Source organism: Rana temporaria, chromosome 6 (genome assembly GCF_905171775.1).
Source record: "Rana temporaria chromosome 6, aRanTem1.1, whole genome shotgun sequence".
Taxonomy (NCBI): domain Eukaryota; kingdom Metazoa; phylum Chordata; class Amphibia; order Anura; family Ranidae; genus Rana; species Rana temporaria.
This window is the reverse complement of record NC_053494.1, coordinates 173,669,087-173,685,332: the sequence shown is the minus strand read 5'-3', so window position 1 is coordinate 173,685,332 and position 16,246 is coordinate 173,669,087. Positions and strand designations below refer to the sequence as shown.

General features: G+C 41.1%; 1 protein-coding gene across 3 annotated transcripts in view; it reads left to right on the top strand.

Moving 5' to 3' along the window:
• CSRNP3 (cysteine and serine rich nuclear protein 3) overlaps nt 1–16,246 on the top strand; it is a 162,874-nt gene that overhangs the window by 124,221 nt on the left and 22,407 nt on the right. For all 3 annotated transcript variants that reach the window (XM_040357832.1, XM_040357831.1, XM_040357830.1), the window contains exon 2: nt 3,523–3,693. In XM_040357832.1, the coding sequence (XP_040213766.1) occupies nt 3,546–3,693 (148 nt within the window). In that variant the 5' untranslated portion in view covers nt 3,523–3,545. The remainder of the gene's footprint in view (nt 1–3,522; nt 3,694–16,246) is intronic.

Below are 16,246 nucleotides of genomic sequence, written 5' to 3'. Positions count from 1 at the left end.
ATGTGGAGACTGTTCTTTGTGCTTACATTTCCATATTGTTCAGTGTCAAATTTAAGCCATTCCTATTCTTTCCCATTGAGAAGGTTTTTTTATGATTATATAATTTTCTATTTATCAATAAAATTTTGTTTATTTTTTTTCAATTTCTCACCCATTGAATTTTGGTGCCACTCATTTGGTCTTCTACTCCCCTACTGGTCGGGTATGGGAAATGTTTTCATTTTAAATGCTATATTCTTCGACTAGAGGGACACTGCCCACATTGGGTACACAATGCAAGTGGGTCAACACTAGTGTGCTTTGCACACCTATATGCCCCCCTTTTTTTTTCAATTAGTACAGTATCGATATGGTATAGGCTTGGTACGGGCACATGGTAGATGTGGTTCAGATGAAGTAAATGTATTTTGTGGTATAGGGTTGGCATTAGTGCAGTATGGGTGCGGTATGGATTCGGTACATCTAATGCCCTATTCCTGTGGCTCACTCTATGCTAGCCATGTCAAAAATGGGCATATAGCCCTCTCATCAGTTCCCAGAATGCTGCTGTGGATGTTTGCTGTAGAAGGGGGGCCTCTTCAGTCTCTCCCTAAAAGCTTCTGGTGATCAGCGGTGGGAAGCAGAGGGCGAGTGGCTGCTCCCAGCCTTTTTGCCACAGTGGTACACAATCTGTGATGGTGTGCTGTCTCCCCCAGGTGTCTATACTCGGGCATCCTAGCTGGCGGGTAATTTCACAGAGGTGCTCTCCCACTCTCCTTGGCACCAAAATTAAGAACTTTCTCAGGCCGTTTCATAAAAATCCTCTCTCCACTCCTACTAAACAGTGCATATTGGGATCTTTAGGGTAACCATTATAAACCTAGCCATTATATGGCTGCCATCTCTAACTACAAGTCTCAGCATTCAAAGTACTCTGTATAGAAGTCTACGGACTTGCTTGGCTTAAGCTCTCCCCCCATGCTGGCCAGAGGATAAATTATGCAGCATAACATCCATACCTCAGCAGAGGGAGAGAAGGATAAAATGCAGTGGGGTTGATTTACTAAAACTGAAGAGTGAAAAATCTGGTACAGTTGTGCACAGTAGCCAATCGGCTTCTAAATTTTGGCTTGTTCAATTAAGCTTTGACAAAAAAAGGAAGCTGATTAGTTTCTATGCAGAGCTGCACCAGATTTTGCATTCTCTAGTTTGATTAAATCTCCCCCAGTGTCTCATTCTCCATATTGCTGTTGCACCTGGCTACATGTGTTCTGGGAAAGTGATTTAGCAATTACGATTGCCAGGAATGGTATAATTTGCATAATAAGATGTCTGCATGGGAAGAGTCAAATGTTTAGACCAGTGCCAAGTGCCACCCCTGCTTTTCATGATGCCCTTGGTCATGCGCCGTCGATTAGCCTAAAGGCCACCTGGCTGTGCCTGCTCTCATGGCATCTTGCAGCTGGCTGTTCCTGGGGTGAACTCCCTGACCCAGGTCACTGGGGGCCAATAATGCTGTGTGGAAGAACAAATTAACTTTTTAGTACTGACATTCCCAGTTTCCAATGTGATTTATGAGAAGTTTATCTAAAATATTGATTTCAGATTATCCTACAAATATTGAAGCTCAACTAACCTTTAAATCAGTTGGATACATTCCAGGTGCATTATAAAGGTGTACAAAAGCCTAAAATCGACCTATTAGTCGACTAAAATCAAATGTGTGTGTGTGTGTGTGTGTGTAGTTACATTGTTATGCGTTATTTAACCATTTCTCTACAATTTCCAAACTTTTATATACTCCTGGGGTGAAAAATCGAATAAGTTATTATTTATGGCATTAAGGTTTGAATGTGACACAGATTTAGTCATTTTATATAAGGTCTTTAAAGCGGAAGTAAACCATCCATAAAAAGGTTTAATTTCCATTGCGTGCCGGAAATGTAATACTCCCATTGGTTGTGCTCTCAACCAAACTGTCAAACCATTCAATGGCTGGTGTCATAACTGATCACATGTTCAGCATCATGGCAGTTGTAGAATAAATGGAGGCAAAGATGGCAGCTTCCTTGGCTGAAAACTATGGGGGGTCTTAGACTTTAAGGTAAACCAAGTTTCGTTACAAGAATATTATGTTAAAATAAAATAAAAAATCTGCGTGATGATGGCACCATGTAGTGCACATTTACATGAACTTGTCTGCTTTTAAGAAAATATAGAATAGAATGTCTGGGGGGGGAGGAGATGTGTGTTCAGCCCGAATTTTTATTTTAAAGTATTCGTGCAAAAACGACACTGGCAGCGAAAAGGTTAATCCTGCACAGAACAGACGGTGTACCTTTCTCCCGTGGTAGACAAGCTGTGAAATCGATTGACAGGAAGCGGGTCACCTTCAAGGGGCCTCTATAATCAGTATGACGTGTGAGAGGGTTAAAGTGGAGTTCCACCTATAAATATAACATTACATCAGTAGTTTTAAAAAAATGTCATTGGTCCTTTAAGAATTTTTTCTTTTTTTTTTTTTAGATGCCTTCAAAGTGTTATTGCTAGGCAGAATAGTTAATCTTCCTGCACCTAGGTGCTTAAGCTTCCTAACCTACACCGCACAGACTCCTGGGAATGTAGTGGGTGTAACTTTCCAGGAGTCTGTGCACTCCCCAGTGTCGAAGAATCATGTGACTTGGACAGTACAGGTGCTGAAACCTGATCTGAAACTTATTACACTGCTTGTGCAGCACTGAGCATGTGCGAGATCTGCAAGGCTGAAATCCAGGAAGTCATACAGTCTGGCTTCATGATGCCCACACTTAAGATGGCCCCAGTCAATTTTTATTTTATAAAGTGTCTAAATGCTGTAACAACCTAACAAAACGGTCCTTAGTTTACAGACTAACTTTACTAGAATACATTAAGCTTGTGTATTGTTTTGTTGTAAATACAGTGGGAAAAGGGAAGGGTCTAAATGTTCACATCTGTGGGGATAAATAGTAATAGATGAAGGAACTTGTATTCTCTAAAAGGTTATGTGGTTTGCGCCATTCTTAAAGCGTAAGTAAACCCATCCATAAAACAGTTTCATTTCCAGCACGTGCCGGGAAATGTAAAACTCCCATTGTTTGTGCTCTCAACCAAACTGTCAAACCATCCAATGGCTGGTGTCATAACTGATCACATGTGCAGCATCATGGCAGTTGTAGATTAAACAGAGGCAAAGATGACAGCTTCCTTGGCTGAAAAAGATAGGAGGGTTTACTTACACTTTAATGATTATATTCTATACCCTGATTTGTAGACACTCCATCTGTTGGACACAAGTGCAAGCAATATCGCTGCTAAATATGCTGTGAAAGTACCAAGTATCCTGCTACCATGGTCTAAGATCGGCTATCTAGAGCAGAGGTCATCGATCACTTTTTTTTAAAGAAGTAGTGACCACTTTATGAAACTTTTACTATACTTTAAAACATGTATTGCATTAATTTTATGCCTTTCTACACTCTTGCTCACATTATAGTTAAATTCTGTTCTTTTCATTTCCCGCAGACACATGTGACAGCACTGCAGCTATGAGTGGGATTCTGAAGAGGAAATTTGAAGAAGTCGATGGATCTTCACCTTGTTCTTCTATCCAGGAATCAGATGAAGACATATCCGGTAGTGAAAGTGGGGACAGTTTTGACAGTGTCAATCCTTCGAGCTCAAGTCATGTCACACGTATGTGGAGTTTTTTTGCACATGTCTTGTGCTTGCAGGGCTTTGGCTTAATGTAGTTGTCTTGTTGACTTGTGAGGGAGTACCCGTGTTAATCACTTGTGAATTTTGGCATGGATGGCATTGAACAACCCTTGGTCTTAATGCAAAGTTAGAACCTTATAGAACCCTAATGCCGCGTACACACGACCGTTTTTCACGACGTGAAAAATGCCATTTTTTAAATTGGTCATATAAAATGATAGTGTGTGGGCTCCAGAGCATTTTTCTCGACGTGAAAAATGGCCATTAAAATTTTAGAAAATGCTCTTATTTTTCGCTTTGTTTTTCACGGCGTGAAAAGCAGTCGTGTGTAGGCTTTACCAACGGGAAAAAAAAGTGCATGCTCAGAAGCAAGTTATGAGACGGGAGCACTCGTTCTGGTAAAACTAGTGTTCGTAATGGAGATGGCACATTTGTCACGCTGTAACAGACTGAAAAGCACGAATCGTCTCTCACCAAACTTTTACAGTACTAACGCAAAATCGGCAAAAGCAGCCCAAAGGGTGGCGCCATCCGAATGGAACTTCCCCTTTTTATAGTGCCGTTGTATGTCACGATCGTGTGTATGCAAGGCAGGCTTGACAAGAATCGTGTCGAGAAAAACATTTTTTTTTGTTTTTTTTCCCATGACGTTAAAAACAGTCGTGTGTACGAGGTGTGTGTGTATGTGTGTGTGTGTGTATATATATATATATATATATATATATATATATATATATATATAATATATATATATATATATATATATATATATATATATATATATATACATACAATGTGTGTGTGATTTGAGATAGATATATATATATATACACATATATACATATATACAATGTGTGTGTGATTTGAGATAGATATATATATATATATATATATACACATATATACATATATACAATGTGTGTGTGATTGAGATATATATATATATATATATATATATATATATATATATATATATATATATATATATATATATATACTTTTAATAGGTTCATACTGTCACATAATTTCATAATTTCATATTTAAATTGTTTGCATATTGCTATACATTAATACTTTTTACATTTCATTTAAACCTGTTATACAAAGCTTGACATTCCAACAAAAAATTCATATATTTAGATACATGGAGTTAGTTGATACATATTTACATACATTGCAGTTGATACCTATGCAGACTATGGACCTACTAGAATATCTCTTAATGGCGATAAAGGATGAAATCTCTCTATGTTGAAAGAACGTCGATAACAAATTGATGAATATAGACCTATATTGATTCATAGGGAAACCTTGACAGAACATGATAGTTACTGTATACGGTAGTTATTATCTCAACACGTTTTGGGGCCTTATAGCCACTCATCCGGAGCAGAACTGTAATGATTATAGATACATCTGCGCTTTGGTGGTGTAGTATTGAGGTTCACAAACCAGCCGAAAAAATGTCACCTCCGGGACCCTTAGTCACTTTCACCATTTGCCCAACATGTGCGCACCAAGCCTCCACCTTCCTGTCTCCTCCGGGAGCCGCGGCGCGCACCGTGCATAGCATGAACCACTGAACAACAAGTGGCGTAAGAAACAAATATTTTGAGTCAAAGCTAAACCTCCAGGGCCACAGGTCTTTATAGAAGTTTATGCTTCAGCTGGTCTGACATGCATTATATTGCCAAAGGTACTGGGACCGGCTGGCAGAACCGTTACTTCTGGTTGGACTGCAAGCTGCAGTCCTAGCCTTACACTGCTCTCTTCTTGACAGGCCCTCAGACAGGCTAGCAGCCAGATGTCCCCGGGATAGGCCCAAGGCTTATGGCCTAGCAGCCCGGGGAACTACAGGACACGTTCACCCAGACAGCCGTCCAGAACCCGATCACCTGACTCCTCTCAAATAGACCCTTCCAGCAGGCCAAGGGACCCAAGAAAATCCCTGTCCATTGGCTGAGACACTCCATTCATTCCTAATCTGTCCTTGCACTGCCCTTGTCTTATCTAATGCCACCAGATACCCGGCCATCTAGTGACAGAAGAGAGAAGTACAGCAATTCCAGAATTGGGGGGGAAATCCAATTGATAAATTGGCCAAGACAACTATCACTTGGCAAACAAATTCGATAGCAACCCTGACTAACATCAGGGTGCTACATGTATAAGAAGCCCTATTGCAGCTTCTGATTGAATGACCTGAACACAAGCAAGTTGGATCACCCAGCAGGTTAAGTTTGGTTCTCCATGCCCTCCAACAAGACCAAAATCGGTGGCTTGTTCACCTTCTGCTAAATGTCCTACTTAAATTGCTAGTCCAAATCCAAAAGTTTTCATTTTGAAGATGATTCTACTGTTGGTCAGCACAATGGCATTCTCTATAACAAGAGATGGATACATGTATTGTATACATCTTCTTACAAAGACTAGAGACTTGTAAGCGTTCATTCATGCTTGAGCCATGATGGGATGGGGGACGCATGGTTCCAGTGATGAGGGGGATGCCCACCATTGGATTTGCTTTAATGCAAACACAAACGTTTACATGTAGGAGTTTGGAATAGGGTTGTCTAGCACGCTGTATAGATTTGTTCTGGACTAGGATCTGGTTTCCCTAGGCAGTTAGAAGTAGCGCACTGCTGTTTTTCAAATACAGTAAAACCTTGGTTTGAGAGTAACTTGACTTGAGAGCGTTTTGCAAGACGAGCAAAATGCACAACAAGACTTTTGAAACACACTTTGACTTGATATACAAGCGATGTCTTGATATACAAGTAGCGTCATGTCACAACCGAGTATAAAAAAGAGAAGAGAGGCAAAGGTACAACATTTAGCAACATATTGCTACACTTAGAGGCGCCTCTCCTCTCTTTAATACTCTGTAGCTCCTGATTGATTTTGCTTTTAATCCCCTTGTGAAGGCTTCCATTTGTGGATGGACATTTTATGGTTACGCAATCACATTGCTATTATCTTTTTATATGGACTATAAACTGAAGGACTTATTAATAAATGGTTGTGGAACGAATCATCTGAGTTTCCATTATTTCTTATGGGGAAATTTTGCTTTGATATACAAGTGCTTTGGATTACAAGCATGTTTCTGAAACGAAGTATGCTCTCAAGCCAAGGTTTTACTGTACTTGACTTGGGTTATTTAAAATTAACGTTGTAGCTCAAAGACACGCTGATCTTCCTTGTAATCTGGTCAATGGTATAATTCAGTAATGGAACACTCATCCTTCATTCCCCATAGATGAAAAATGTTGTTGTAAAAATTATTATCTCTGATATTTAGAAAAAAAATCAAAAAAGGTGTATTTTATCTTGCTGTAGCCAACATTTTTTTTTTTTTTTTTTTAATTGGGCCACAGCAATAAATTGAAGACGCTGCCTTTGAAAATTGAGTGACCTAGGAGCCCTAAATCCTAGGGAGCATAAATATGCAAATGTCTAAACTGCAGTGTTGTGAGCTGGCCCATCCCTACCACACTTTTAATACTGGTCAGTAAGGCTGGCTTCTGCCAAATAATATTTGGCTGATCTGCATTTGTCTGATCTGCTGTAGTCTTGTCTTCTGGATACATCATGGTGTTGGGCCCACTGATGCTAGCAAAAAACGATCATAGTAACACCCTTTTTTAGATGAAACAGCCTCTCTAAATGCATTAATAATAATAATAATAATAATAATAATAATAATATTTTTTGTTTTATTTAAAGCGGAGTTCCGGCCACAATTTCACTTTTTAAATATAAATACCTCTGTAATACACAAGCTTAATGTATTCTAGTAAAGTTAGTCTGTAAACTAAGGTCCGTTTTGTTAGGTTGTTACAGCATTTAGACACTTTATAAAATAGAAATTGACTGGGGCCATCTTATGTGTGGGCATCATGAAGCCAGACTGTATGACTTCCTGGATTTGAGCCTTGCACATGCTCAGTGCTGCACAAGCAGTGTCAGATCAGGTTTCAGCACCTGTGCTGTCCAAGTCACATGATTCTTCGAAACTGGGGAGTGCACAGACTCCTAGAAAGTTACACCCACTACATTCCCAGGAGTCTGTGCGGTGTAGGTTAGGAAGCATTAAGCACCTAGGTGCAGGAAGAGGGAAGATTAACTATTCTGCCTAGCAACAACACTTTGAAGGCATCTAAAAAAAAAAAAAAAAAAAAATTCCGTAAAGGACTAATGACATTTTTTTAAAACTACTGATGTAATGTTATATTTATGGGTGGAACTCCACTTTAACAGACTTGTTCAGTAATGATTAAGCAATATTGTGCAGTTGGTTACTACACATCATTAATCCTCTCTGCAGTGTTACTGAACAAACTTGAATGTTTTTGTTCTGTTCTTTTCTGGAAAAAAATGATACTGGCTGCAAGCTTCGAGGCGATTTTTACTTTCAGAGGAGGTGTTTGCTGTACATGGAAATATTAATCTCTGCAACAGGACGTTAATTAGATACTGGAGAACACTGGTCAAAGCACAGTGTGTTGCCTTTTCACATGGAGCATGTAATGTACAAAGCAATATTTCCAGAACTGAGAGCGAGGCAGTTTACCCTCTAAGGAGCTTAGTGGCAGTCTGCCAATCACAAAGCAGCATTTGGCTTCATCTGCAGCTTGGCTCCTGCAGATATAGTCTTAGTCTCTGTATAATAAGCCTGTCATTTCTTGGAGAAAAGCATCGCCATATGAGCATATAAATATAGCTTGCTTTATCAGTCCAAAAACAGAATAAAAAATAAAATGCTAATTATAAAAACAAATTTTGCACACTCTGCTCTCAAGTATCAAGGTCTAACTTTTCATGCATTTCTGGAGTTTCTAGGTCTCCCAAATATTTTTATTTTTTTGCTTTTTATATGCATCTTTAAGTGGTTGTGAAGGCAGAAAGTGTGTGGGGGTTTTTTTTTTAAATTTTTTTTTTTTTTTTTTTTTTTTATTCTATCATAATGCAGTGGTTCTCAACTCCTGTTCTCAGGACCCACTAACAGGAAAGATTGCATCTCCCCAAGGTAATACTTGAAAACTAGAATACTGCAATCACTGAGCAGCAAATTATATCACCTGTGATGTATTTCAGTTATCGTGCAAACCTGGCCTGTTAGTGGGTCCTGAAGGCAGGAGTTGAGAACCACTGTCCTTATGCATTAAGATAAAAAAAAACTTCTGTGTGCAGAAGCCCCACCTCTAATACTTACCTGAGCACCCCCTCGATCCACAAGTGCCTCGGCCTTCTGGGACTCTCCCACCTGATTGGTCGCTGCTGTGTCTCAGCCAATCAAATTGCAAAGTGTACCATGTTTGTTAATAGAAAAAAAAATAGACTTTACAATCCCTTTTTAAAAACTTAGCTTGGTCTACTCAAAACTTGGATTTGTACTGAATGCTGAAGCTTTTAAAGTACAACTAAAACTCCTGTATGACTGTCTAAACAAGTACCAAATCCAGTTATTAGCAAAAATAAAAATTCCTTTTACATTCCTTGACTGAGTCAAATCCTCAATTTGTCTCGCATGTTCCCCCTCCCAGACACTGAAGATCAAAGTCGGAAGGTTTTGGCAACAAAGACAGTGCTGTTAATCCAGAAAGCAGTAGACGGGACTAGCTGTGGCCAGGTGCAGTGACCATGCGGATAGCCATGCCCCTTGCAAAACATCTACGGATCCAACTGTAATTCAAATAGGCCTAGCCTATAACGGGCAATTCTGCTTTGTATGCAGGAGCAGTGCAGTATTGTTGCCACCCCATCACAGGAAGCTGCATTAGGTGAAGTTCACTGGCAGGCCCGACAGGTATTTGTGGTACTAAGCCAAAAGTAAGATGCCCTTATTAAATGCTGCAGTACATATTGATTTTTACTTTTTTTTAATGAGGTGCCATCGTTTCGCTGTAAGGGTGGTAAGATGTATGCTCTTGGGTTTCTGGGTCTGCACACCTGCCACGGGTCAAAGTAATTCCATTCTTCTTGTTGGATTTTTATTTTATTTCATATGAGAATGGTATTTAGGAAAAAAGGGGGCAACCAACAGTGGAAGGTAACGCTGAAAACAAAAATGTTGGGGGTAGTAAGCTAGAACCCATGCCATGAATCCCAAATCGATAGTTTCTCAGTTACTCAACCAACAGTCTCTGACTCTTTTTCAGCCCTGATGCCGAGATGCCTAGACCAAACTTGGCATAGTCAGTATTGGTCATTTAACTTGACTACAGGTTTTAGAGACTAGGAACTTGCTCAGGTGTGCATTTTCCTCTTTCCTACTGCACCGATTTAATGCTTTCATATACAAAAATATTCTGCACTTCGTGTGAAAAAGTGTACACAGAGCAGCACTAAACATTGGAATATTGGATGTCGGAGTCTATATATGCGCATACAATGAGTGCGCATCCACATAAATAAAAGTTCCTAAACATCAAGTGAAAACATTAGTCACGTGCAAATCTTCTAGAAAAAAAAATAGAAAATGGTAAAGTCTAGGAACAAGTGAAAACATTCAACTATCCACCAACAAATGAGTGATTAGTGTACTGGCCCACTGCTAGTACCATGTGACCGCTGTCACCTATCACAGCAGGTCACATGACAATTGTAAACAATGGATGGCTTACTTTCATGCCATCCATTGTGTGTGTGTGTGTGTGTGTGTGTGCGTGTGTGTGTGTGTGTGTGTGTGTGTGTGTGTGTGTGTTGCTAGCTATGATTGGTCACAGTGATCACATGGTACAGACGGGGAATCACAGCCCACCTGTACTATCTGATTAGCTGTGGCTAATCGCAACAAAACACACTGACTGAATCCATTTCATTCAGTAAAAATGGTTGCTTATACTAGTGAAATTCACTTGTATAAACAATCATAATGTGAGTAATAAAAAAAAAAATCTTCCTGATTACTTTGCCTTTTGTAGTGTTCTTGTGGCGTGAATACACCACTAAGAACAAAGCCCAAGCAGCTGCCACTGCAAGAATTTTATAAACCTTTCCCATGAAGTAATAAAAGCTGTTTGTCGGTGCATAAACAAGGTGAAAGGGCAAAAAATAATGATCTGCTCCAGATAGGGAGGTTTGGGGGTAAATTTGGGTGATGTCAGGACATAACCCTATAAGTGAAAAAAAAAAAACGTTTGACTTTTTTTTTTTTTATGATCGTTTCATGTGTACTTGTATATCATACATAAGAGAGGGATGGTCTTGTTAACCCCCGGACCATATTGATGGTCAAAGACCAGAGCACTTTTGGCTATTCGGCCCTGCGTCGCTTTAACTGACAATTGCGCGGTCGTGCGACATGGCTCCCAAACAAAATTGCCGTCCTTTTTTTCCCACAAATGGCTTTCTTTTGGTGGTATTTGATCACCTTTGCGGTTTTTAGTTTTTGCGCTATAAACAAAAATAGAGCGACAATTTTGAAAAAAATGAATATTTTTTACTTTTTGCTATAATAAATATCCCCCAAGAATATATAAAAAAAAAAAATTTTTTCCTCTGTTTAGGCAGATACGTATTCTTCTACATATTTTTCGTAAAAAAAATCGCAATAAACGTTTATTGATTGGTTTGCGCAAAAGTTATAGCATTTTCAAAATAGGGGGTAGTTTTATGGCATTTTTATTTAATATTTTTTTTTTTTTTACTAGTAATGGCGGCGATCAGCATTTTTTTTTCGGTACTGCGACATTATAGCGGACACTTGACACATTTTTGGGACCATTGGCATTTTTATAAGCGATCAGTGCTATAAAAATGCATTGGATTACTATAAAAATGCCACTGGCAGGGAAGGGGTTAACACTAGGGGGCGGGGAAAGGGTTAAGTATGTTCCCTGGGTGTGTTCTAACTGTAAGGGGGGGGGTGGCCTCACTAGGGGGAAATAAATGATCGCTGTTCATACATTGTATGAACAGACGGTCAGGCATTTATCCCCTGACAGGACCGGGAGTTGTGTGTTAACACACACAGCTCTTGGTCCTCGCTCTGTAACGAGCAATCGCGGGTGCCCGGCAGCAATCGCGGGCACGGGAGTCGGGGACGAGCGGGGGGCACTTCGAGAGCCGACGTATAGCTACGGGCTCTCGTGCAGGGGAGCCGACCTGCCGCCGTATAACTGCGGCGGCTGGTCGGCAAGTAGTTAAGGCCCGTACACACGACCGGATTTTCCCACAAGAATTGTGTGATGGCAGGATGTTGTCGGAAAATCCGACCATTTTGTATGCTCCATCGGACAATTGCTGTCGGATTTTTTGCCAACAAATATTGGATAGCATGCTTTAAAATTTTCCGACAACAAATATGTGGTGTCGGGTTATCTCATTGTGTGTAGACAAGTACTTCTGAAAAAATCCAAAGTACAAACACACATGCTCAGAAGCAATGCTTACCATAACACAACATTAGCAGAAGTTGCCCAAAGGGTGGTGCTAAAGAGCTGAAAAAACACGTAGTTTTGTGTTTGTTGGCTGATCATTTTTTGCCGTTTTGTATGCAATACAAGTTCACGGCCAATGCCCTTCGGACAAAAGTCCTACGCGTGTACCAGGCTTTAGACTTGAGAGTATAGGGCAAAAAGATTAGATCCCAAATGCCTGTGTCCTGGAGAGAGTAACCGTTTTAATGCATGAATTCAATTCATGCATATCATCTACATGTGCTTTAAATATATTCTGCTCTGCTATTTACACTGTGCTTTATACTTGGCAGAATAATTACAATCAACTTTTGCACCCAAGGCTTTTTTATTTTTTCTTTATTCAGTTGTTGGTTAATGCTTCTCAGCAGCAGTGCCAGGAATTGGTGCAGGGTTTAACATGCCTGCACTTTTCAGTTTAAAAATAGCTCTACAGAAACCCCAGCCAATCGTTCCCAGCAGCCCCTATTCTGCAAGTCTGCTAATTACCTCCATTTTACCGCTTCTGCGACTCTAGAAGGCTGCATTTATGTTGTCTGCAGAAGAAAAAAAAATGTTAATTGGCCCTATTAGTGAAACAGCTTTTTATGTAGAATATGGAGGAACAATGATTTCCAGTCGGCTGCACTGGTCCAGGGATTCCAGCTTTGACCCCGATAGATGCTCTGCAGTTGGTTTTCTTTCTCTGCAGTCATTCGATCGCTCATGTGAAACAAGAGGTTTAAAAATGGATGAATGCTCTACTGCCTCCAGATGTTCTGTGAATATTACATAGAGAATGATGACGACAAACCATTTAGATTTCTGAATGTCAGACTTGTTTTTATTGCCGTAAGACCTTGCGGCTGGTAACTGGTCAGTTGATGATTTTTGTGTGGGTGAATAGACTACCTGTGCAGTCTGTTCAAGCAGCTCTTGTGTTATGGCAAAGTTAGTCTTACCACCTGGGGGGGCATTAACAGTGTGCTTCTCCCCCTGCTGCTTTTTTTTACCACTACAAATGTATACTCAAGAAATTTGGTCCCCAAAGAATAATTGCCAGTTTTACTAGGGTCAACAAAAAGATTAAGGGGCCTCAGTGTTACTTGATCTCTTCAGTAGACTTTTGAAGTAGGACATTTATTAGGTAGCATGGCAGCAACTCGTGCCGCCACCACCGCAGATGCTGCAGTCGGGGCCAACCCAGGGGGTGGGCAGGAGGGACAGCTGCCCTGGGCACTGGGGTATAATGAGGTGATGGGGGGGCTTCACAAGGAGATTGAGGGCATGGCAGGGGAAATTTGGGGAGGTGTGCTTGGAGTGGTGATTGGGGGGGTGAGGGGTTTTGTGTTGAGGAGGGATGGGGGAAGAGGGTTTGTGCTAGGATGGGGAGATTTGGAGGGGGTTTGTGTAAAAAAAAGGTAATATGGTGGGGGCAGGAAAATTGTGCTAGGAGGGGAGATTTTTTTATTTTTTTTATTTGTAAGGGGGTTTGTGCTATTAGGGATGTTTGGGGGCAATTGTGGTACGGAATATTGAAGAAAGGACATTTTTGTTATGTGAGGGGGTATTTGTATTGGAGGGTAGAGGATTTGTGTTTTTAGAGGGGAATTTTGAGGGGTAGAGGATTTGTGGTAGGATTTTTTTTTTTTATTGGGAGCAAATGCAAAATTAGGGGGTTTGAGCTGTGTGTGTGTGTCGGGGGGGGGGGGGGGCCTTGTGCTAGAAAAGGTAATATGGCAGGGGCTTTATGCTAAGAGGGGAGTTTTTGTGAGGGGGGATTTGTGCTAGAGGGATGTTTGAGGGCCATTTGTGCTAGGCAGGGTAATTTTTTGGGGGAGTGGAGATTTGGAATGGGGGTTGATTTTGCTTGGAGGGGGAAATGTGAGGGGTAGAGGATTTGTGCTTCCTGGTTCCCTACTGCACATACGAGACTCGCACTGTGCTATTCCACTGGTCCCTGCTGTCTTTTGGGACCTCTGTGTCTCCCAGAAGACAACCGGGGGGGGGAGAAGTGGCGTAGATGCCCGTGGGTGGCTCGCGTATCTCTGGCCGGAAGTGGGAGCAAATGCCTGTATTACTCGGGTATCTGCTCCCCCCTGAAAGGTGCCAAATGTGACACCGGAGGACGGGAGCAGAAGTTCCATTTTTGGGTTCCACTCCGCTTTAATATTCAGTTGCAGCAAACAGGATTTCCCTTTTCTTTTTCTTTTTTTTTTCTTCTTTTTTTTTTTTTTTTTTTTTGGGGGGGGGGGGGGATTTATACTGAGAGAGGAAAATGTATGCTTGGGGGGTAAGTGAGCACATTATAGATGGGTTCAGGCGTTCGTTCAGCTTGTTGGGGGGGGGGGGGCGCAATTTGGCATGTTCACCCTGGGCTCTAGATGACCTTGCTACAATGCCGGAGTTGCTCAAATGAGGCGGTACGTGTCTCTGCTGGGCAGGTCCTAGGCAGTCAATGGACCTGATGGCAAAATGAAGTATGAAATATTGTGTGCTACTTTTCAATTTTCTTTTATTTTCAGCACACATCAATGTGCAGCATGTGCACTGCAACTTGGGTGTATTGTCCACTACTGTAGTAGTGCAATGGAGTAATACCCAGTGGCGTATATAGGGTATGGCAGCCATGGCAAGTGCCATGGGCGAAATGGGGAGGGGGGCGGCAAAAAGCTACCCCCTGCATGAAAAAAACCCCACCCGTCGTCCTGCGGCCGTCTCCGGCACTAATGTAGCTCCCGGCATCGCGGCTGGCCTGCTGAAGAGCGGCGCCCGGCACAGCAATTGCTAATATTGCTACTTGGCCTAGGGAGGGGAGTGACAGGTGCCCCCATGATGGCCGATGACTGGCCATTGATGGCACAGTGGTTGCTTTTGATGGGCACAGTGGCTGCAATTTATTTATTTATTTTCAGTTTGCGCCCCCCCTAAAATTTTCAGTACCAGCCCCAGTGGTCCCAGTGTCCCTCTATGTCCTCGTCGCACTGCGTCCCTCCCTATCTCTGGTTATCTGAAAGGTTTCAAATGTTTTGACAGGGGCGCAGTTTCAGTGCTTGCCATAGGCACCATTTTCACTAGATACGCCTTTGGTAATACCCCTGTGGTTTGTGCATTGCAGAAAAGCATGTATTGACACATGGAACCACACAACCCATTGGTGTCGATGGACCTTTAGTCAGTATTTGTGTTCATAATCACAGAATGAAGCCCAGAAAAGACGAAGAACAGCTTGCGTGCAAATACAATATGATGATAAAAGGGAGAGATTCTGCATAATATGAACTGGAAAAAATTAAAGGCCGGTCTAATTTAATCGAGCAGTGCATGGTAATGTGGTAATGTTGCCATGTGTTTTGATTGCTAAGCAGTCCTATTAAAAAGTGGACCGATTTTTTTTTTTTTTTTTTTTTTTTTTTTTTTTTTCTGCCACATGCAAATCGCTTCAATAAATATTCTGATTTTGTATCGTATTTTTATACAAGGACAAAGTGTACCATGAAGGTAATAAGTATGAATAGCAGCTGAATAGGAGACAGCTGATTTTCTGCTGAGGTGCAATATGGTTTCATTAATGCTGCTTTGACATCATGAGACTCGCAGAGGAGAGTGCTTCCAGGTTGGAGTCCTGCCAGAACACAGATTGCGTTTGGTGACCATGACGCATTCTCCTTCCAGTAACAAGAAAATGTATATGATTGATGTCAGGAACTGATTGGTGCCTGGCTGGGATAAGGTTTTTTTTTTTGTGTGTGGCTTTTTTTTTTTGCAAGCAGTGTATTTATTATTTCATGAGGTAGCATTCAATTCTCCTCAATCTATTGCCAAACGTTCTTTTTATGTTGTAGAACTGTTATTCTTCATTGTCGGTATGCTCTATTTTCCGCTCTTTTGGCATTGTAGCTTGTCAATTTCCAAGATGCACGGGGGAAATGTTTACTCACACATTCTGTAGCTCTTTGCCAATGTGTGACTATGACCCAAGGGTGAAGATTTTCTTTAAAGGGGTATTAACCACTTAAGCCCCGGATGATTATGCAGCTAAAGGACCAGGCCCCTTTTTGCGATACTGAAAAGCAGAAGTTCCAGTTTTGGGTGGCACTCCGCTTTAATATTCAGTTACAGCAAAACGG